This window comes from Anser brachyrhynchus, assembly GCF_964034855.1.
Source record: "Anser brachyrhynchus genome assembly, chromosome: Z".
Taxonomy (NCBI): Eukaryota; Metazoa; Chordata; class Aves; order Anseriformes; family Anatidae; genus Anser; species Anser brachyrhynchus.
In genome coordinates this window covers 42,020,822-42,044,987 of record NC_137697.1, presented here as the reverse complement: position 1 = coordinate 42,044,987, position 24,166 = coordinate 42,020,822, and the positions used below count along the sequence as shown (strand labels likewise).

Genomic DNA, 24,166 nt, shown 5'->3' with positions numbered 1-24,166 from the left:
TTAACATTAACAAGCCTTTCATACTAACTAATACAGCAAAGATTCTGTTTGCGATTTTAGGCTGTGATGAGACTGAGTAATTAGAATGGCAATTAAAGCATGTTTATAAGAACTATTAATAAGAATTTTAAAAAAAGTAACAAAAGTTTGATTAGAAACTCAAGAGTAATTGAGACTTGACTACAACTAAAACTTTTTGACCATATCATTAGCTATCTCTTCTGCGTATGAGATGGATGTGAATGATTTATACTTAATATAACAAAACTTTTTATTAAAAATAAGGGGGTGTTTTATTAAAAACATAATTATTAAAAATAAATCTGTTCTCACAATGGAACTTCATCATCAGAACACGAATACACATTCATGTAGTACATTATCATAGAATCATACAATGGTTTGGGTTGAAAGGGACCTTAAAGACCATCTAGTTCCACCCCATCTGACATGGGCAAGAACACCTACCACTAGACCATGTTGCTGCTCAAAGACCTATCCAACCTGGCCTGGAACACTTCCAGGGATGGGGCATCCACTACTTTGCAGTACTCCAGGTAGGGTCTCACAAGAGCAGAGCACGGGGGAGAATCACCTCCCTCACCCTGCTGGCCATGCAGCTTTTCATGCAGCCCAGGATACAGGTGGCTTTCTGGGCTGTAAGTGCACATTGCTGGCTCATGTTGAGCTTTTCGTCAGCCAGCATCCCTGGGCTGTTCTCCTTAGGTCTGCTCCCAATCCATTTTCCACCCAGACTGTGTTTGCACTTGGGATTGCCCTGGCCCAGATGTAGGACCTTGTACCTGGCCTTGTTGAACTTCAAGAGGTTTGCATGTGCCTACTTCTTGATCCTGTCCAGGTCCCTCTGGATAGCATCCCTTCCCTCCAATATGTTGGCTGCACCACTCAGCACAGTGTTGCCTGCAAACTTGCTGAGGGCGCACTCAATCCCACTGTCCATGTTACTGACAAAGATGTTACATAAAAACCATTCCTGATGCAGACCCCCAGGGGACACCACTCACCACTGGTCTCCACCTGGATACGCTGCTATCGACTGCAACTTTTTGGGTGCAGCAACCCAGACAATTTCTTATCCACAGAGTGGTCCAACCATCAAATTCATGTCTCTCCCCCATTTCAAAAAAAAAAAAAAAGGATACTGTGTGGGACAATATGAAATGCTTTGCACAAGTCCAGGTGGATGGCATCAGTTGCCCTTCCCTTATCCACTGTCGTAACCACATTGTAGAAGGTCACCAAATTTGTCAGGCATGATTTGTCCTTAGTGAAGCCATGCTGGCTCTCACCAGTCACCTCTCTGTTCTCCACGTGCATTAGCATTGTTTCCAGGAGGATATGCTTCACGATCCTGTGGGTCACAGAGATGAGACTGGCTGGCCTGTAGTTCCCCAGGTCTTCTTTTTTTTTCCCCTTTTTAACGGTTTACATTTCCCTTTTTCCAGCCACTGGGAACTTCTCCGGACTGCCATGACTTCTCAAATATTATGGACAGTGACTTAGCAACTTTATCTGTCAGTTCCCTCAGATGCCTCTCACTGGGATTGGGTCCAATGGACTTGTACACGTTCAGGTTCTTTAGATGGTCTCAAACCTCATCTTCTATAGTGGGTGGGACTTTGCTCCCCCAGTCCCTGCCTTTAGATTTTGGGACCAGGGAGGTATGGTAAGAGCACTTGCCAGTGAAGACTGAGGCAAAAAAAGTTGAGTACCTCAGCCTTCTCCACATCAATTGTAGCCAGGTCTCCTGTTTTACTTTTCAGTGGGGGTAGTTTCTTCTGTCTTCCTTTGTTATACTACGTTCTTGAAGAAACTCTTATTATTTTTCACTTGTCTAGCCAAATTCAGTGCCAACTATGCCTTGGCTTCCTGCACTCCCAAGCCATATATATGCCTATAATCTTCCCAGGATATCAACACTATAATATTCCCAGGATATCTCTGCCTCCATTGCCAATGCATTTTCCTTTTGTGTTCCAGTTTGGCTAAGATGTCTTGACTTAGCCAAGCTGGTCTCCTGCCTTTCCTGCCCAACCTCCTGTACGTTAGAACTGAGAGCTCTTGTACCCTCCAAAAAATGTCTTTTTTAATTTCTTTATACACATAGCAGATGTCAAGGTGGTTGAACCTCATAGAACCAGGGCCTGCAAGTGTGTTGCTTCCTGTAGTTGAAAAAAGAACTCAACATCAATATCCTGCCCTTGATCAGGTGTCCTGTAGCAGACACTAACCACAAAGTTTCCATTGTTGACTTGTTCTGATTTTCACCCATAAGCTCTTGACCTGTGCATACATGTTCTTCAATGACAGTTCTTTGCCTGCTCAATCAATCCATTTTTTTTTCCATGGAGGGCAACTCCCCATTCCTTCCTTCCTTGTCTGTCCCCTCTGAACAGTTTGTAGCCATTGACTGCAGCATACCAGTCATGTGATTCATCCCACCAGGTTTCCCTGATAGCAATCAAATCAATTTTCCAGCTGGACAGCAGCTACCACCCTCCTCATGTTTGTTATTCACGCTGCATGGATTTCACAGAATCATAAAAAAATATCCGAAGTTGGACGGGACCCACAGGGATCATTGAGTCCAAATCCTGGATCCCCAAAGGACCACCCAAAATCAGACCACATGTCTGAAAGCGTTGTCCAATCACCTCCTGAACTCTGTCAGGCTTGGTGCCATGGCCCTGGGGACCTGTGCCAGTGCCCAACCACCCTCTTGATGAAGAACCTTTTCCTGATATCCAGCCTGACCCTCCCCTGTTTGGGTCCTGTCGCAGTCCCCAGAGAGCAGAGCTCAGCGCCTGCCCCTCCGCTCCCCTCATGAGGGAGCTGCAGGCTGCCATGAAGCCTCCCCTCAGCTTTGGGCTGAACAAACCAAGGGACCTCAGCCGATCCTCATACGTCTTGTCCTCTAGACCCTTCACCATCTTTGCAAACCTCCTTTAGAGGCTCTCTAATAGTTTTATGCCCTTCTTATACTGTGGCACCCCAGACCTCACTTGAGGTGAGGCCGCACCAGCACAGAGCAGACCAGGACAATCCGTTCCCTTGAGCAGCTAGCAATACCATGCTTGATGAACCCCATCATATGGTTGGCCCTTTTAGCTGCCAGGGCACACTGTCAACCCATGACCAACTTGCTGTCAACTAGAACTCCCCCAGATCCCTTTCTGCACGGCTGGTCTCCAGACTCTCATCCCTCAACCTGTACGTGTAGCCACGGTTATAGCACCTGTTCCAAGTGCAGAATCTGGCACTTGCTCCTGTTGAGCTTCATGCAGTTGGTGACTGTCCAGCACTCTAATTTGTCAAGATCTCTCTGCAAGGCATCTCCACCCTCAGAAGTGTCAACATCTCCTCCTAATTTATCATAAAAACATTAAAGGGGACTGTCCCTATAATTGAGCTCTGGGGAATCCCACCAGTGACTGGACACCAGTGTGATTTAACCTTATTAACCCCTTTAAGTCCAACCCATCAGTCACAAAATACAATGCGTGAACAGGTATTTGTCTAGCTCTATGCTGAACATTTCGTCCAAAAGGATACTGTGAGTTATCCTGTGTTGGGACTGACTGTCATTCCTCACTGCTCTAGTAGGTGCACTCTTTGACCCCGTTACCTGCAAGTACCGAGTGTCATGGTTTAGGGGAGCACCCCCCAAGTTCGTTATCTTTTCATTAGTTATTCTGCAGAAAACTTGCTTTCTGCCTTCAGCTCAAGGACTCTTGTGAACCTGTGCATTAGAAGGGACGTCCAAAGCACTTCCCAAAGTGAAGAAAAAGAAATTTAGAGGTATACAAAAGTAAGACTTGTAACAGAAGCTGCAAGGACCTCAAGGGAGAAGGTATACAGACCACTGGGAACAAGCCTTTGCCATGCTCAGTAACTTCTTACATTGTGAACTTATTTTTGGTATGATACATGCTCTACAGACAGATTTCTTCTCTCTTGATTTTGCTTAGGTCAAAATTTTTTTGACTATGCATACACAATCCCCATATAAGTGAAAAGTATCAAACCAAAAAGTATTTACAATAAAAGTCTAAGGTTTGAGAGATGACTTTTACTGTTTTTGCTGTCAGGTGAAGACAAAAGCGTGATAGGTGCTGAAGGAACTTGTTTTTTCATGCAGTAAAAGCTCTAAACCAAAGCTAACTGACTGACCATTGCTCAGGTCCTCACGTCAGTACTTTGAGATAGCCCTCTTAAGATAAATATACAAATTACAACATTTAGATATAACAAACTTAGAAGAACGTAAGATGACACTTATTTGAAAGTCCTACAACAAACCCACGCTGGTATTGATTACAAGCCTGTTGGCAATAAATCACCTTTGGATTTTGTGTTGGCTGAACTCACTGATGTCTCAAAAAGACAAGTTTATTTTAAAGACCTCTCAAATTAAACTAGTGAATTCTGTAGCACTTCACTCAGGTGAATCTCAAATTGTAGCAAGAGTTCACTGAATCTTGAACATTTATCTCACCTACAGGACCTCTAGACAGGAGGATTGACCACCACAAAATCCTTACATTTAGCATATTCTAGCCAAAGGCAGAATTATCTGAGAAATCATTCTGCCCATATCTTTCTTTGTTCAGGCAAGTAGTTCAGCAATAGTTTTTGCATTGTGGCTAGAAAGTTCAACAGCATCCACAGACAATCTGGAGTTGTAGCTAGACTTCAAGGTGAATGGAAAGGAAGTGCTCAAGATGTAAATAGTGCCACTTTATTATTTATCACTCTGGACAGCATCCAGGTTACTGCTAACAAGATATACTGAAGCAGTACATCGATAATTCGTGTAATTTTAATGAGGATTCTGAAAGACAATGGGGGAAAAACCTGCACAGTTCATGTAACAGAACAAAAACTCCATTTAACATTTAACAACTGCACCATAAAGCACCTATATTATCCATCTGTTCCACCATGAATACTACCTGACCCATGTCAAGAATAAATATATATATAACTACTACATATATACATATATATACAAAATATATATACACACACGTTTTAAGCAGCTAAAACAAGTCTTTGAATGGCCTTCAAATAGATGCAAACAACATTTCTCTTAAGTGGTAAAATCCGTCAGGGCACATTCCCAGAAGAAATATTTAGAAATGTTGTTCCACTTTTCTTTTCTTTACAGGAGTTTAAAAAAAAATGGAAGTAGTAAGATATCCTAAAACAACCAAAATAATTTTAAGTCCTATGTATTTAATTTTTTCCCCCAAGATTAAAAGGGAGAAATAAAACTTTCACCAAAAAAGACGCACAAGAAACTTATTTTCCTGTGACAAGCGAGGCAAAGGATTCTTCTTTCCCTATTTAGAATTACAAAGAGCTTGTAGAGTCCCTCTACAGAGCTATTCACTTGTAAATGCATGTCATTTTAATGAATTACACCTATGAGATGTTGCATTGATATATCTTTGATATCAAACATTTTGGAGAGCAAATTTTAAAAAGATTATCTTTCAACATATGCATATATTGCTGATTTTCTTCTTTAGCTAATGACTGTGGAACATAAAGCAGTAACCCAACTTATGTAAGTTCTCCCCAGCCATGTGGTATTATCATAACCACTTGATTAATCTAATTATGATTCTATCACATTCTCTGTCAAGTGCTCAATTCACAGCAGAAAGGTTTTTTTTTAAAATCCTTATTTAAAGGGCAATATCTTCACAAAAATCGTTCCAGAGAAAAAAAGTCTGTGTACTAAGCATTTTAGGGTCAAGCAGTTTGGTCACAAGCAGTAATGTGACTTCAGAGATGTTAACTATAACTAGAGGATATTAATTAACATGCTAACTAGAGGACATTCTATATACCACAAATGCCATTGACTGAATCGGTTTAAACTCACATTCTTTATCTCCTCTGTATTATGGAATGACAAGTTCTAACTACAACGCTCCATGATATATGCTATATTTTAGGTAACGTTGAAAATGCTCTGTACAACTAAATCGGCATGAACATAAAAATAAAAGAATAAGTTAACACTGAAAAAAATTAAATGGATCAGTTTTATGCTTCTTCGTAACAAGAAGCAAAGACTCAAACTTTGGTGGATCTGAATAAGGGGAAAATACTTATGACTCAAGCTCTTACAAGCTTAGTAATACCTATTTTTCCTAACAGAAAGTGAACACAAACTTCAATTTCTAGTCAAGAGCAACAGAATTAAGCATTTAATTGTCACATGGTGTTGCATTAAAGGATACTTTGATCAGTTAAACATTTGCCTGTTTCAAAGCCCTGCCAAGGACTTTCATTGAGAAAGTTTTGCAAAGTTTAAAGCATTGAATAAGCTGACAGATAAAACAGGTTCAGAATTGCTGTTCATAAATACATTTACTGCACTAGCACTAACATACAATGATAGTGCTAGCAAAATGCTATCCCACCTACTCCCCATCCAATAGTGAAGGCACAAAGCTAACCAAGCAAGCGTCCCTGCTTTGTTGGAAGAGAAGGAGCACAGATCGACTGTCTCTTCTAAGTCTCTTATCTCCCTCAACTCTTCTCCAGCTTTCTTCTCACTTTATCTAACAAACGCTAGCACTAACTCCTCTTCCCAATGCTAACACTTTTTCCACACTGTCCTGTTTTACTTTACATCCTAACCTTATCCATTCCTCCCTGCCAGAGTGACATTTAGCATGATTTACAGAATCAAAGAACCACAGAATCATCTAGGTTGGAAGAGACCTCCCAGATCACCGAGTCCAACCTCTAATCTAATACTAACAAGTCCTCCGCTAAACCATATCACTAACCTCTACATCTTAAACACCTTTTAAAGACCTCCAGGGATGGTGACTCAACCACTTCCCTGGGCAGCCCATTCCAATGCCTAACAACCCTTTCAGTAAAGAAGTTTTTCCTAACATCCAACCTAAACCTCCCCTGGCGCAACTTTAGCCCATTCCCCCTCGTCCTGTCACCAGGCACGTGGGAGAACAGACCAATCCCCACCTCGCCACAGCCTCCTTTAAGGTACCTGTAGAGTGCGATAAGGTCGCCCCTGAATTTAGATGGAGATTTGAGTACTGTAGTCATATATGTTTAGCATGTACTTCATTAAGTTAATTATCGCATCCAGGGGTGTTAACTTGAATATTCGTTTTACAAATCATCAAGCAAAAAGTTTCACTTCCGGCACTATGGCCTTCAAGGTTCTGTTCTGAAGACGTTTGTATGCCAGAACAGGACAGTCCTGCTACCACAAGACACCCTCCTTTGCCGGCTTCTTATACCAGGATTGCAAACATCCATTCACAAAGTTTGTATATGAGATAAGTGGAAGCAAGCTTAATTCCCCCTTGCCCAAGGACAGCACTTATCAGTGACACTAGCAAGTCTGACTATTCTCCATACATTGTCTGTGTGCTTTTTTTTTTTTGAGGTCAGGTTAATTCTGCTCAAAACAGGTTTTTAAAATAGGTCTTTAAAAATTCAACAGCAGCACTAGAAACTGTTTGAGTACTTCTGCCTTACCCTTGGCAGACACTGATAAAAAACAGCAAGATAAGACACACTAAACCATTCTTTCATGATGCTAACTCCAAGGGATGTATACATAGTATTTCAGCTGTGGAGTGTAGAAACGGAGACTAGGGAGAAGGATGGAAGAAGAAAGTTATTGGCAATATTTTTTACCATCATTACATCGATGATACTATCCATTCAAACCATCAAAACCAAATATGCTCTTTAAAGCACAACACAGCATCTTACTTGTCTCAATATCCCCTGTATTTACATTAAAGAGCAAAAGCTGGACTTTTTAAAGTTGTATTTCAGAATTTGCTGTGGGAACAGCAGTAGACCCAAGGGAACTATTCTTGATACGGTTGCTATTTTCAAGTTACTTTCAGGGACCTAAGGGCACACTTATGCACACCTAGTACAGCCCAACCTCAACTTAAAAGGACTGGGGAAGGAAAAGGGTTCTTTTAATCAAAGCAGACCAAGGATACAGAGATAAAATAAATTCCTGACTCTGTTTAAATATTTCACTGAAGTCCTAAACAAGTCACATCTTGGATTGATATCTCCTTCCTTAGTTCACAGGGGCAGTAACTAACAGTTGTTTTTAAGAAGGGAAAAATATATAAGCATGTGAGTCACTAAATGTGTCTTAGCTCTTTTCTTTACTAAAATAATCTACTTGTTTTCCAACCATTCAGTAAAGGCATTATGATTGTTCCTGACCATCACAGTTTGATGGGATTCTGGGTCTCTAGGGGATAACTGACAGGAAAGACTGTAGAAGACCATACTTCTACAGAATTAACAGGTGATCACAAAACTAAAGAAGTCCAAACGTAACTGTAAACACAATAACAGTAATTTTTATTTTATTTTTTCTTACAATTGATTATATTACATATTGTTAATAAAAAATCATCTATATTCCTCTATTATTGGAGACAGCCATACACAGACACAAGCACACTGCCTAGCACAGAGCAGCTGGATGATCTACGGAAACTTCTTCCAGGAAAGCTAATCTGTATTTCTGAGAAAATCAGAGATACAGTAGTCATGGCCTCTACTGTTGTGAAAAAAATAAAAAAACGTCTAGCCTTTTTTCTCTCCATCCTCAATCCTAACCATTATTTCTCAAGACAAAACGATGAAGTGTGCTCTTCAGTGGAGTTCAGATTTCAGAAGCCTAAGCATCAATCAAATGTATCTTTTACGCCTATAATTAAAAAAAAAAAAGCCATTTTTTTCCCCAAAGATGCTACAACACCTGCAATGCCACTGATTGATAAGCTTCTACAACTGCACAAAATCAAAATCAATTGCTAAAAACATTGGTAATGTATTCAAGTTTTTAAAAACGATAATCCTAATCACCCATATGAATAACCTGAGACATCCAATAGATTACCTATATCCTCAGATAGTCTTTTGCAGCTTGTACTTGATCCCAATGTCTCCTGGAATCCCATGATTATTTCATATGATTTAAATATGAAATGAAGTTTAAGCAATTTACATAATTTCACTATTTGTTTTAATTAGGGAGAAAAATCAATAAATAGAATATTTAATTCCAACTTTATATTACCTACTCCCAGATTATGGCATTTTTATAAGTAAGACTTCAATAACTTATTTTCCACTGGAAGTATCTAGTTGGAACAGAGTTATTTGTTCATGTTTCTTGGAAGTAGCAACTGTCTTTAAAAAAGGAAGGCAATGAACATCAAAATGGCAAAGATACTTCCACAAATACTGTAAAAACACAGCAAGTGCACTTTAAAAGTTACTTGTTAATGTACAAGATTCTCTTTCACGGTTGTCCTAACAATATTAGGTATGTAGCAAATACCATATTTCCCCCTACATTGTTAATGTCATTACCCTTTAAACAAAATAATTGTCAAGTCTAGTAATCAACTAAGCATTTTCTTTCTTCTGAAAAGCCCTAATAAAATAAATCCTAGTAGGATTAGCAGGATCACTACTATCACTAATAGGATAAATCCTTAACACTTCCAAATGAGAAAAAAATACATGACCACTTTAAAAGTGTACAAAAGGTCCTAAGGATCAATGTAGCTAATCCTAACACATAGAACAGGTGTGATTTTGTGACAACTACAGGGCTAAGTCATTCTTCCCTGGCAAATAAAGCTTATTAATATACAACTGAGGATGAACCTCTCTTAACCTATTTGCAGCCTAAAATCTCCTCCTTAAAAAGAAGAGGCAGTCGTAACTTAGCAACTGTCACTTGACCTGTACTTGACAGCTTTCTTTGCCAGAGACACTTAAAAAAAGAAACAAAAAAATACACACAAAAAATAAAAACTATCCTACTACAATCTTAATTTATATCACTTCCTGCCTTCAAAATCATTTTATAAATTCTGACAAACTCAATTTTTGCTATTTTTTTCCCAAAGGAAAATTTGATCAGTCTCAGTAAAATTTCTGCTGTAATAAACCAGTGTTCTCTTTCCTGCCTTTAAAATAAACTATCTGCCTTTAAAGTAAAATCTCATGCCTGATCGTTGTTGTAGAGTGGGTTATGCAGTCCCTCTAATGACAGCTGCCTGCTGTCCTACCTATCCATAATCAAGTAATAAACAACAAATAATTCCATCCCCACGTTTTTATTTCCCCAAAAGAAACACAGTCCACCAAATACGGTAAAAACCAAAAGCAACAACAGGAAAAAGGTCAGCAGCTGTCTGACTCAAGAAAACAAAATCCAGAGGCAATACCCAAGCCTAGGCAGCAACTACACTAAGAGTTGAGGCTGATCAAATATGTATGACTTATTGGTTATATTTAAATGACAGTCCATCAAGTTAATATACATTTAAGGACTTCTCAGTTAAGATTAGAAAATTTGATAATGAAAAAGATTTAAATAGTAAATGTTGTATGGGGATATTATAAAGCAAAAGGAGCATCTAAAGAAACAAGTGTAAATTTATTGATGGTTTTGCATAGGGTAAACCACAATGAAATAATAATGGAAAGTGCAACCCTTCAAAAAAAGTTGAAAAATAAAAAAGAATTCATGAACATTTGAAAGGATAAGTAGGAAGCAATATTTTCTACAATGTATTTAAATAAATTTTCCTATTTTTTAAATAGATACAATCTAGCCATGAAATCATCCTCTAAATAAGTTTTATGACATTTCAAATCTGTACTGTAGTTTTACTGATGATTGTATATCACAATTAAGTTATAAATAAAAATTCTAACATTTCCCTTAAAAACTTTGTGTCTGAATTTTCTGAACTTGGATGCAGTGATTCGCTAACACTTACAAAGTCATCACTACTGAAGTCAACCTTCAGTACAGAGGTTTTCCCTTTTTTTCCTCCCACAAATACAATTCTCCTCCCACTGGTATTCTGCTAATGTCAAGAAGAAGGATGACTTATCAGCTGGCTGGATGAAAATTCACTGAAACAAGTGACTATGACTCTGCAATGGATCATTCCTTTGAAATTATTCATTAAAAAATATTTGCAGAAGTCATTTGAAACATTAATGGAAGCTAATCACATGCAAAAACAGTAAGTTACCAAAACATTTCAGAGAAATTTTCCAGCATCAGTTGCTTCAGCTCCAAATGAATTGGAAAAGTATCTGACCCCACCATAATGGGCTACTGCTTGTGTATTTTAAAAAGTTAACTGACCTTTCCCAGTTTGAAATGATATTCATTTGGTTTACTGAGATTTTTAGAAAAGCACCGATTCACAATGGTTAGTGTTAGATAATGTGCTGCACCATGCATCTACAGTTTTTTCCTGTGCAGATCATTAGTGAGTTTCATTCCAGTATAAAATAGGGAGATATTTTTCAGCATGAAATAAAAACTATTAAGTCACTTCATAGCAGAAAACTGACTATATATACAAAACAATTTATATTATTTAAATAAGTACTAATAAAAAGCAGGTAATTGAACAGAAGAATGAATGACATTCATCTATAACATTTTCATCCTCAAATGCTGGTCTATAGAATTCCTAACTTGCAAATGGTAACTTCTAGGCCCTGTCCTGCACACTAGTCCAGACAGAATGCACTGCTGAAGTAGGTAAGAGACTAGCTTAGTTTCTACAGGACCAAGTAGAAAAATCTTGAACAATTCTTGTTTACTCACTTGATGCTTTTGTTGCATCATTGCTGATAATCCTTACTTACCATCACTGGTAATCGTGATAATCCTGTACAGAACCCAAGACTGACTGAGATTTGTCAAGCTGCAAAACTTTGAATAAGCCCAACTGGTCATACGAGTCTGAATGCTTACTTGTATTTTGCATTCCTCTGAATTGCTTTTAAATACTTCTGACTTATCTTCAATTTAGATAACATACATCCTAGCAATAGTCTGTACACCTAGACAAACCTTTTAGTAGTGTTTAAGACATGTTCTTCTACAATTACTAGATGAAGTTTTACAGCAAGTTGCAAGTATACGATGAATACACTTCTGTTTGTTCCAGCATTTTTGAGATAAGCAAGAGAGGAATTTGCCCCTTAAAATGTCAATGTAATCCTATAAAAAGCTCATTTTGTTCCACTTCAGATTTTTTTTAACATACAGTTCTACCAAGACTTTGATATGATGAACTACTAAACGCTTTTTATATACTGGTCTGTAATGCTTAAATTTAATTATGTCTTTTTAATTTATCAGCTTCTGTAACAAAGAGCTCTTTTAAGATGGGAATAACAACACCTTTATAAAGCCAATAATACATTAAAAAAATCTACAAAGTAAGAACAATTTTACCTCCTGAAAGCAAACAAACCAAAAAAGCAAACCAAAAAACAGGCTTACCTGCATCAGCTCTGGACCGTTGACCTGGTGATTTTCCAAATGGGGTCTTCATTCATCTGTGTTTAAGTGAGCAGCAAAGCTGCTGGACTAGGGTGAAAATCCAGTTCTTCCCAGATCCCAGGATATCTTCTTTTTATGAAATAAAACAGCTACTTATTAATCCACTATTCAATCACAAATTTGTTCTTCAAATGTAGAAGACGCACTTTCAGTTATATCGCTCTGAAAAACAAAACAGGTGAAGTATAGATAGTTTGATTTGAAGCTTAAAGTAAGCATTAAAATAAAACAGTATTTTTTGCTTTCATACTCAATTGGAATTTCCTTCATATTCTGTTATTCTGAACACACTGAGCAAACAGGGGGCACGTAGGCCAGTAGACAGCAAAATAAACAATAAGGATGCTGCTTTTCCATCATATTCACAGTCAAGTTCCGTATCAGATCAACGTCAGCTACACACAACTGCACATAGGAAACCTTCTTTAAAACCACTTAGCTTAGCACAGGGAAGAGCGTCTACTAACTTAGTGCAAGTTCTTGTTTCAGGGTTTCTACCTTCAGCAAGAGGTAAGGCACAAACCTACTATTTCCATTTATTATAAATAAAACACTTCACACCCACATATGAAAGTAACCTTTCCACATAAAGTTTAAAAAAAGTCTGTAGAAAAAAACTCTTTAAAGGTATCAAAACCAGACTCCACTGCTACAACTACTCAAGATCAACTAGCTGAACAAGTTGTTGGTTCACAGAAGACCTACAAAATTCTTGGTGATTCTCTACTTCTAAAGTCACCTGATTCCTAGAATATTTAGTCATTACTTTCCTCTAGATGAAGGAGATAATTGAGGACAACTTTTTAAAGTCCTACTGAAGATTTAAATTACAACTAGTAAACTCAAATCACTTAAAGTGACATGTGATAACACAATCATTAGGCATAGACAACATGGATTCACAAAAGGAAAGGCTTTTCTCACTACTTTGATAACCTATGATAAGATCATCTGTTTAGCGGATGAAGCGAAGATGGTAGATGTGGTTTTTCTGGATTTTACCAAGGCATTTGATACTGTCCATCATGGAATTCTTCTGGACAAACTGTCCAGCTGAAATGGGACAGGTACACACTACACTTGGTGATGAACTGGCTTGACAGCAGAAATCAAAGGCTTGTAAGTGAATGGGGCTACATCCTGCTGGTGGCCAGTCACTAGCAGCGTCCCCGAGGGCTCTGTTTTGGGGCCAGTCCTGTTCAGCATTTCTGCTGGTGATCTGGATGGAGGAGTGGAACGCATCCTCAGTAAATCTGTTGATGATATGAAACTGGGAGGTGCTGTTGACTCCTGGGAGGGATGAGATGCCTTGCAGAGGGATCTAGATTGCACTGGGATCTAGAACACTGGGCAATCAGCAATGGCATGAAGTTCTACAGGTACCTTAAAGGAGGCTGTGGCGAGGTGGGGGCTGGTCTATTCTCCCATGTGCCTGGTGACAGGATGAGGGGGAATGGGCTAAAGCTGCACCAGGGGAGGTTTAGGTTGGATGTTACGAAGAACTTCTTTACTGAAAGGGTTGTTAGGCATTGGAATGGGCTGCCCAGGGAAGTGGTTGAGTCACCATCCCTGGAGGTCTTCAAAAGACATTTAAGATGTAGAGCTTAGTGATATGGTTTAGCGGAGGACTTGTTAGCGTTAGGTCAGAGGTTGGACTCGGTGATCTGGGAGGTCTCTTCCAACCTAGATGATTCTGTGATTCAACAAATGTCAGGAAAACACTGGGTGCTGCACCTGGGATGGAGTGATGCCAGACACAGGCACAAACTGGGAGGTGAGTGGCTGCAGCAGCTTAGCAGAAAAGGACCTGGGAGTGCTGGTGACAGCAGACTCAGCAGTAGCAACGTGCCCTACCAGCCAAGCAAAGAAACCATGTTTTGGGGTGCATTAAATGCAGCAGAGTCAGCTGGTGAAAAGGGGTGATTTTCCTGCTACATTTAGCATTGGTACAGCCTCATGTTGAATGCTGCATGCAGTTCTAAGGCTCCACAACATAAAAGGATGTTAAGGTACATGAAAGATCTCAGAGGAGGCAACAAAGCTGGTAAAAGGGATGGAAGGCATCTCCTGTGAAGGGAGGCTGAGGACACTCTGGTTATCTGGTCTCAAGAAGGACGCCAAGAAGCAACCTCCTGGCTCTCTGCAACTCCCTAACGAGGGGAAGGGCAGAGGGAGGTGCTGGCCTCTGCTCCCTGGGAACCCATGGCCGGATGCACAGGAATAGCACAAAGCTGTGCCAGGGGAGGTTCAGACTGGACAGCAGGAAAAAATTCTGTACCATAAAGGCTGTGAAACACTGGAACAGGCTTCCTAGGGAGGTGGCTGATTCCTCAAGCCTGTCAGTGTTCAAGAGGCATTTGGATATAAAGCAGATATACATATATATATATATATATATATGCCCCATGCCTGTCCACATTGAAGAGGCACTTAGATAATACTCTCAATGATGTGTTTCAATTTTGGGTTGTACACAGTTAAGACAGCAGGTTAGGTCAGACCATCCTTTTTAGCCCCTTTTCCTGAAGAAATGTCATTGCTGTAATCACATTCACTGCCATCTGTTAAACGGAAGATGACTTTCTCCCTTTTATTTCAGTTTTGCGACCCACTGCCAGTTTTGATAAACAGGTTAAAAACAAAAGAATGCCCCTAACCAGTGACCAAGCTGAGAGAAAAGGTGTATCTTATGCTTGTGCCTTACTGAATAAGGGAATAGACAAGGACTTGCCTTGAGGTATGGTGCAACTGTTACACAGAATAAATAACTTTACATCTAGCAGCATTTGCCAATTCTTCCATGAATAACATTCATTAACTTCTAGGCACATTAGAGTACTACAGTGGAATACTGCTAGGAGGAAAGAGCAATAGGGAGACAAAACTACCTACTAATTTCTCATTTTTCTATTTTAAGCAAGCATTTGGTAATTTGTAGTTTTTGGAAAGATCAGTGTTTAGAAGAATTAACTTAAACATTCAGTCAGGAACTTGTACAAATTTGTGAAATGGAAGTTCAACATTCTTTTAAAGGAGCATATAATTTTTTCCACATTTCACCTCCTCTCAAAATCTACCACTGTATAAACAACAATGCTGAAGGATACCCAGGCAACAACACTGGAAGTTTAAACAGCACTTGAAGACGCAAGAGGAAGCAATTGATTTAACTACTTTACTAGAACACAGCATGACAGTATTTTTTTCCCTACCAAACTCAAAAATACTTTATTCTAGATCAAAATACTTTAATACAGAAATATTCCTGATTATGAAAACAAATTCACAGCAGTGCTCTCGTATACTGCCATATTCAGTCTCAGAGGCTCTGTGTACCCATATAAGAGAAATCCACTTTTCCTACAGTCCAGAGAGAATCAGCTGTAATCTAGTATACTTCTCTATTTTTAATAAAAATGAAATAAAGTGTGCTTTTCTAAAGCTTGCATTATGAATTCAATTTATGTCTTAGTTTCACTCGGACAGTTGTGAAGACCAACTAAGAATAAGAAGGCTATTCAAAATAAGGAGTGCTAAGACCAGGTTAGAATAGTACAATCATACTAACAGAATAGGGAGGAAGATGCATTAAGACTGAAAAAATAGAGCTACGTTAAAGCTGTATTTTTTCCACCATAAAGGTAAAAAGAAAGAAAAAACAGCAATGCATACATGGTACATACATACATACTACACAGCTTTTCCTGTAAGGCAGTTTAACCACCCTCTACAACCTCTTCATTATTTAGAAAAATTAAAATACATATATGAGCTTTTAACTCTCCAGAATAAATATAAACATTTAAAATAATACTCTACCTTAAATTACATGCATTTCACTGCAACACATAGCAAAAAAGATGTTTACTGCACTCTAGTGAAAGCTTCAGGACCCTACTATTGCTGTGGAAGAGGGATGTTAGGTAACACAACAACATAGCTGTGATAATTAATGCTAATGGCACTGAAAACACAGCCTTAAATGCTTCTAACCTTTAACCACCATGAACACGGACGGAAACTTTGTGTTCAAGTATTGGCAGACTTGCTGAGGCACTGCTTCAGTCAAGAAGAAAGTGTTTGAAAGGAGGAAGAGGGTAGGAGCACATGTTGCTAGTATAACTTAGATACACAACTGTAAATTCAAAATATACACCTCTGATATTAACTACAGGCTTCTGCCTTCTAAGGTCTGTTCCAGCTTCAAGAGCTACCAGTGAGCAGGCCTTCTGGCACCACCTAGCGGGCTCTTAACATGTCCAGTTCGGTATTCATTTCCGTTGCTCGCCGCTCCCTGTAAACCTTGCACTGACGGTCTGTTCAGCGCAGGATCAGCCTAGCATGTCGCAAGACCACTCCGTGAAAGGAGACGTTCTGAAACGAAGTGTGTCGGCTGAAGAGATGTCTTGCTAAGTAACGTTTTGATCTGTCCAACTCGGCTCAGAACTGCTGGTATACATTGCAGCTGGAGTAGAACCATGGTTTCAGCACAAGCTACTGGGATAAGGCAGGCATCTTAACACAGACTCCGTACATTTTACCATAGGAATAGAAAGGATGATTGCATTCAAGCCTTCTGCACACACACCCTCCCCTAAGAAGGACCTTAACATTAGAATATCTCCTAAATAACTATGAGGATAAAAATACGTGACTACTTTCAGTTAGTGTTACTTAAAGAACTTTCCTGTGCTGTGAGAATTCAACCATTCAAATTCCAAGTCTGCTTTGAAGTAGAAGTACCCTACAGACTCATCAGCAAATTAGTTATTAAAAACTTTACTCCCTATCACTAAGGCTTCATAAAAGTATTAGCACCTGAGAAGAAAGATAACAGTACATATAAACCCACGAACACAAAGGTGATTTACAGCTGACAATGACGAAGAGCAATACATTTCAACTCTGGACAGACTCCAAATCAAGGACTTTCCCTTCCCTCAATATCCTCCACAGTTTTTCTTCTACCCATAGGTGTGTTATTTGTCTAGAATTGTACACAAACAAGTAGCACTGGTATACGGCTCTGTGTGTACATATACAAACAAAAATAAACACACACTTAAGAAATAAAATTATTTTCTGTCTACAATGCTATATCGATGCAACTGCAGATTATTCAACAGAAGACCCACAACGGGAAACTTGTGCAAATTACTTCTTGTTGATAGCGTTCCTCTGCATGCGACTTATAGTGAGAACGGGACTATAAACAATATACTATTTCTGCTAAAGGGGAAAGAAACACTACCTTTTTTGTTTGTTTTCTTAAGAACCTTCACATTCATAAAGCAAAGAAAAAAAGTACTGTGATGATTTTATTAAAGGCTGGCATAATAAAATATTACACTAACACCTCAGATAAAAAAATACAGCTATTTTGGACTTGAAAAAAGTGTTTTAACCTTTCAGCAAACTCCTGTACTTTGTGTCCACAATTCTATGTCCACTGCAAGAGACAGCACACTGCAGTTTTTGTTTATAAATACTTATTTTTTTTAGCATAAACAAATGGACAGATTAAATAAGGATTTTAACATTACGAAGAAAAAGGGGTCTGTTTGTAAATTCTGGAGACAAAAACTTCCCATTATATCACAGAACCAGAGAAATTGAGATCATTTAGGAATTGTAGACAAACAAATGGACAAAAGAAAGTAGAAAAACTGTAAGCAGTATATTAATTTGACAATTATCCCAATACTTCCCCCACAGGTATTACTGACAACTCCAAATGATTCAAAACTAGACAGGTAGACTTCTAAGATTAGTATGCTTTGTAAAGCTATTTCACGCAACTATTTGAACAAGTTTTGTCTAAGCCAGCTTTCAAGCACAGGTCTTTACTGTAACTTTACTGAAGTTAGAAACAGTATTTTGGGTGAAACCTGGACTTGTTTGTTTTGAAGTACAGCAGGGAACTTAAGTATTAGTATCGTTTTGCAACAACACATACAAATGGTAGCTCTCAAAGACTGCATTTAAAGGTCTTACACAAAAAATAAAAAGCACAGCCAGAGGAAAATCCTCCAAGTACCATTTCCAATGTTTCCTGTCTATCTACCTGTTTTTTCTCCTTGAATTACCAAGATGTAGCTGTTACTGCAGTAGCAGTATAATTTTTTCTCTATTTCCACTCAATTTTCATCATAACGTATACTACTAAAGCACTTGGTCTCCCTTACTTCATCCAACTTAGCATTTAAGAGCTCTTTTTTTTGCAACAGATTTAATTTAAAACAAACTCTGATGGGATATGTAATTCAGCCACTCTGTGGCTGAATTTCATTAGATCCAGTACTACAAACTGATATTTTAAATAAATTTGACTGGTATTTTAAATTTCAGGGGCTCAGTGATCACCCTTCTAACATCAAAGTATCATCTCGCAAGACTAACTTTAAGAACTTTCATACTACAGGTCAAAACTGTAATAAAAGCATTGGTAGAGAAAGCATGAGAGCATAGGATTCTTATCCTGCGTCATATAGTGCACCTATTTCTGACTTTAAAGGATTGTTACAGTTTAAATGCTAAAAATATGTTATTTCCTCTGAAACCTTATAGAATAATTTTTAGCCTAGTTCGCATTACCCTTACGCTTACAGAAATAGCTGCTGCAGGAGATGAAAGGTACAGAATTTGTTAAGTGTGTTCCTGTCTGCATTACAGCACCCATCTCTTAATACTCTGCAACACAAGGAAACAAGTAGGATTTTTCAGTTTCTATGGAAAAACACCAAACAAACCAGCCAACCCACGGTGATCGTATCCAACACTTCCATCCTGGACAACTACTGTAAACTACAGGAAGAATATACTATATGCAATTCAACGACCAAGACTTTGGCTGTATTTTGCTGGCATCTGCCCCTTGAAAAGCTGTGTGTTACTTGGAGAGAGAATGGTTCAGGAAGTTACTTCTAAGCACCCTACAACAAAGGGCAGGGTATTTAAGACATTCACAGGAGTACACATCACAGTTGTAAAATAAAATATCCGTATGTGAAAAGCAAATATAAAATGCAAGACCTTCAAACGTTTTCCCAAGAACACAGGGGATGAATCTGACTAGTGCCACACCAGTAAAATTGCTTCCTTCAGTGCTGTTTCCAGAAAGCTATAATAGTTAAAGTCTCTCCAGATATTAAAAGCTACTGTTTCGAAAGCTTAGGTATCTGAAACTGAACTCTTGCTTTTTAGGAGTTCAAGTTCAGGAGTTCAAACATAGCAAGGTGGCAATTTTTAGAGCTTATCTAAATCCTACTACAATCAGGAGTATTTCAGACTTTCCTGTCATCTACAAATTACAGCAATGTCATCTCATCCTCATGTGACTGGCTTGATATGGTATGTTAAGCTTAATAAAAAAAATCTACTTCCAACATGAATGTAGGATTCTGGCTTAAAAATGAAAGAGCCTCCAGAAGTGACATACAATTGTTGTAGTTCCATGGGGTTTGCATCAAAGATTTCACTGAGTGGGTCACAAGCAAAACCAGTGAATATTAAACCTGTCAAACAATTTGTCCTGAGATGACTCAAATAGCAGGTGAGCTGTCTGTCACAGCCTTACAGCTACACGCACATCTGTCCAGTGAAAGCACACAGGTACCTCAGATACATTTCAATTTAGCTTTTTTTTTTTTAACCCTAGTCCAGATAGCTAGCTAAAATTAGTCAACAATTAGGCACGTGCACCCAGCATGCACTGTAGTACTGTATGTGAACTTCACGTTATTTCTTTCCCTTTTTCTTTCTGTTCTGGAGGAGGGAAACAAAGCTGGTAAAAGGGATGGAAGGTATGTCCTGTGAGGAGAGGCTGAGGACACTCGGGATGTCCAGTCTGGAAAGAAGAAGCCAAGAAGTGACCTCATGGCTTTCTGCAACTCCCTGGGGAAAGAAAGGGCAGAAGGAGGTGCTGGCCTCTGCTCCCCGGGAACCCATGGCTGGATGCACAGGAATGGCACAAAGCTGTGCCAGGGGAGGTTCAGACTGGACAGCAGGAAAAAATTCTGTACCATAAGGGTGGTCAAACACTGGAACAAGCTTCCTAGGGAGGTGGCTGATTCCTCAAGCCTCTCAGTGTTCAAGAGGCATTTGGATATTATAACAGATATGAGTAACAAGCTTTAACTTCTGGTTAGCTCTAAAGAGGTCAAACTGTTGGACTACACGGTCTTCGAAGGTCCCTTCCAAATGAAGGATTTTATTCCTTTGCACACACTTTCATGTGGATGACTGAATATTTTAAGCCTACTCAAACACATGACTGAATGTTTTATGTATGTTTGAACACATCACAAGAGAACTGGTATTTACCTGTAATGTTACCAAGTTCTAAGTTGTACCAGCTTGGTTTTTCTATCTTCAGTGGGGGAGTAAAAAGTCTTTAGAAAAAATTGTCCAAAGACTCTTACCAAACAAAAGCAGAAATTGAAGCTTGATCCATCAAACAAATGCCTGGAAGCACCTGAAAATCACAAAATGGTTTGTGTTGGGAAGAACCTGAAAGATCACCTAGATATTTTTGATGTGGCCCTGGGTACAATTGACCTTCTGGGCTGCAAGCACACATTGCCAGCTCATATGCAATTTTTCATCCACCAGTACCTCCCAAAAGCCAACTCTGCAAGGCTGCTTGCAATCCATTCATCGCACAGTCTGTATTGACACTGGGGATTCCGCTGGCTCAGGTGCAGGACCCTGTACTTGGCCGTGTTGAACGGCATGAGTATTGCACAGGCCTACCTCACAAGCCTGCCAAGGTTCCTCTGGATGACATTATCTTAAGTTTCCTATATATAAAGTTAAGTAAGAATCCCATTGTAATGTGAAAAAAGTCCTATTTATTAAACCTCCAACCCCTGTTCAAAGTAGTTCAAGATACCACTGTGCAGGAAGCCTTAGTGTGCAGTTATGAAAATGAAACCTTACTTTATATGTCTACAGAGCTAGGAGGTCAATGCTTAACAAGCCTTTCCATTATGAGTTTTCTATTCTAGCATGAAGTTAACATCAGAGGATAAAGGATTAAGCATAGAATTTATTAAAACTTATTATAATTTTGAATGGTAACTTGTTAACAGGGAAGTTCAGAAAACTGCCTCTATTTTCATGCTGACTTCATAATGGTCAAAGGACTACTTTTAGAAAGCACTATAACTGGACATTCAGAACAAAGCAGTGTCAGAATTAGCAGTTACCCTACATGGACTGCCACCCAGAAGTTACGGAATAGAATTGGATGTCTCTGCTACTTAACATAGAAAGATTCATAATTCATCATGTTCTCAAGCAGAACCTTGATGTTTATGTATGTGTCATCAACACATTATGCAGCAGCAAAATGTAATTACAAAATAATTATGAGTGAAAATTTTGACACCAATATCATTAGAAGTAAGTTTAAACCTAAAACTTATGACTTGGGTCACATAGAGTCATTTTATGTGTTTAATTGCCTGATACTACTACAGATTCTCTTAAAAGAGTAAGATCTGTTAAATTGAAGTGAAAGTGGGAAGTAGAACCCCAAGACATTTTCAAAGAAAACTGATAAAGCAACTTGCTTTACAACATATAGATCAAGTTACATAATAAATGCAACATGAATTGTAGCCTACACTACTAAAACTCCAAGATAACAATTGTTTATATTTTACTTACTTTCATATTTTACAGTAATGAAAAAAATGCTCAAATAACATCCAAGCTAAACACACAGACAAGAAGCAGCACACAATATTTGTGTACTTGTGAAATATTTGTGAAAGTATTTGAACCTCATCTTAAAATTTATTTTCTTAAAAGTGCAGTTCAAAAAAAAGAAAACAAGCCTGGACACACCAACTTTAAATTCAACTTTTCCTTGGTATACAAAAACATTGTTTGATAAATTTATAAAAGTGAGATTTTTGTTCTACAGAAGATTATGGAAAAATTTCCCGTTACTCTACATTGCTAAATCAATACAATTTTTTTTCCCCACAGTAGGATTCCTGGTACTTGCTACAACGTATTGCTTTTAATATTTGCTTAATTCTTACTTAATAGCAAAGTCTTGCACCCATTATATTTGCTTCACTCTAGCATCATAGAATCATATAATATCCTGAGCTGGAAAGAACGCACAAGGGTCTCTGAGTTCAACTCCTGGCTCCACACAGGACCATACAAAAACCAAACCATGCATCTGAGAGCGGTGTCCAAACATTTCCTGAACTCCAGCGGCTTGGTGCTGTGACCACTGCCCTGGACAGCCTGTCCCAGTGCCCGACCACCCTCTGGGTGCAGAACCTTTCCCTAACACCCAGCCTGACCCTCCCCTGTCCCAGCTCCATGCCGTTCCCTCGGGTCCTGTCGCTGTCCCCAGAGAGCAGAGCTCAGCGCCTGCCCCTCCGCTCCCCTCGTGAGGGAGCTGCAGGCCGCCATGAGGCCTCCCCTCAGCCCCCTCTGCTCGGGGCTGAACAAACCAAGGGACCTCGGCGGCTACCTCTGTGTCTTGCCCTGTACACCCTTCACCATCTTCATAGCCCTCCTTTAGATACTCTCTAATAGTTTTATGTCCTTCTCATACTGTGGCACCCCAAACTTCACACAGTACTTGAGGTAAGCGCAGAGTGGAACAGACACCACTCAATGTTATAAAAAGATTAAAGGGGACTGACCCTAAAATGGAGCTCCCTGTGGAACCCCAGCACTGACTGGCCACCAGACTGATGTAATCCCGTTTATAGTAACTCTGTCTAACCCATCAGCCAACTGTGCACTCTAGTTCTGTACTGCCCTGAATATAAAAATACACCTAATTTTTGTCATGTTCTCTAGAGCTCTGCTCCTCTCACAGTTCACAGTATTTTCAGTACATGGATAATGCTGTTTGAGATGCCAGATAAGCCCTAATGAGTGCACAACAGAAATGCCTGTTAATACTGTACAGGTACAATAAAGCACTTCTACTGAAGGTATTGGGTTAAGAAGTCTCTGCCACTGTCAGCACCTAGCTTGTCTGGCTCTCCACATTCATTACACATCAGTTATCCTTCTAGATTGCCTAGGTCTCTTTATCTGTCAAAAACATGTTGGACTATAGTTTCTGAAGCTACCACTCCAATTGTGTTCAATGCAAGCAAAACAAGTTTTTCACTCCTTTTTAAACATGGTTTAAAGACCTTACTTCCCAAGCACTGCCTTACACCCTCTTTCTGTATTATCCTTCTCCCCCCCTACAGCTTCCAATCTTCCCTGCATACACTGATATATTATATTTTTATATATATACACACACACATTTTTTTTTACACATAGTTCGTCATAGCAATACTCTCAGAATCACTGCAGCACTTTTTTCTGTCTAAGCCTATTTGTAAAGCTAGCTATAATACATGCTTGCCTGGGGATTCCATTTTCTCAATTAGGGCTACTTGTCACAAATAACTTTTAGCCATCACCTCTGAGAAAACCTGCATTTCAGTCAAAAACAAATCTATTAAAATAAAAGAAAAACACACAAAGCAGAACAGAGAATACAAACCGACAAAGCCTCTCTGGTCTTCAGCAGCACAACAAATGCCACACTCCCAAATTATGGTCACAATCCTACCCGGCCCACACAATGCTGGATAGAAAGAAAACATATGTAAGAACTTAGAGAGCTCTGTTGCCAAACCCCAGTAGGTCACTGCTAAATATGCATGAACAAGAATTGCTCACTGTTTGATT

The 24,166-nt window shown here is 39.0% G+C and overlaps 1 protein-coding gene across 5 annotated transcripts in view; it reads right to left on the bottom strand.

Moving 5' to 3' along the window:
- SPIN1 (spindlin 1) overlaps positions 1-24,166 on the bottom strand; it is a 60,630-nt gene that overhangs the window by 13,230 nt on the left and 23,234 nt on the right. For all 5 annotated transcript variants that reach the window (XM_080573558.1, XM_080573557.1, XM_080573555.1 and 2 more), the window contains exon 2: positions 12,383-12,604. In XM_080573558.1, coding sequence (XP_080429684.1) covers positions 12,383-12,434 — 52 coding nt within the window. In that variant the 5' untranslated portion in view covers positions 12,435-12,604. The remainder of the gene's footprint in view (positions 1-12,382; positions 12,605-24,166) is intronic.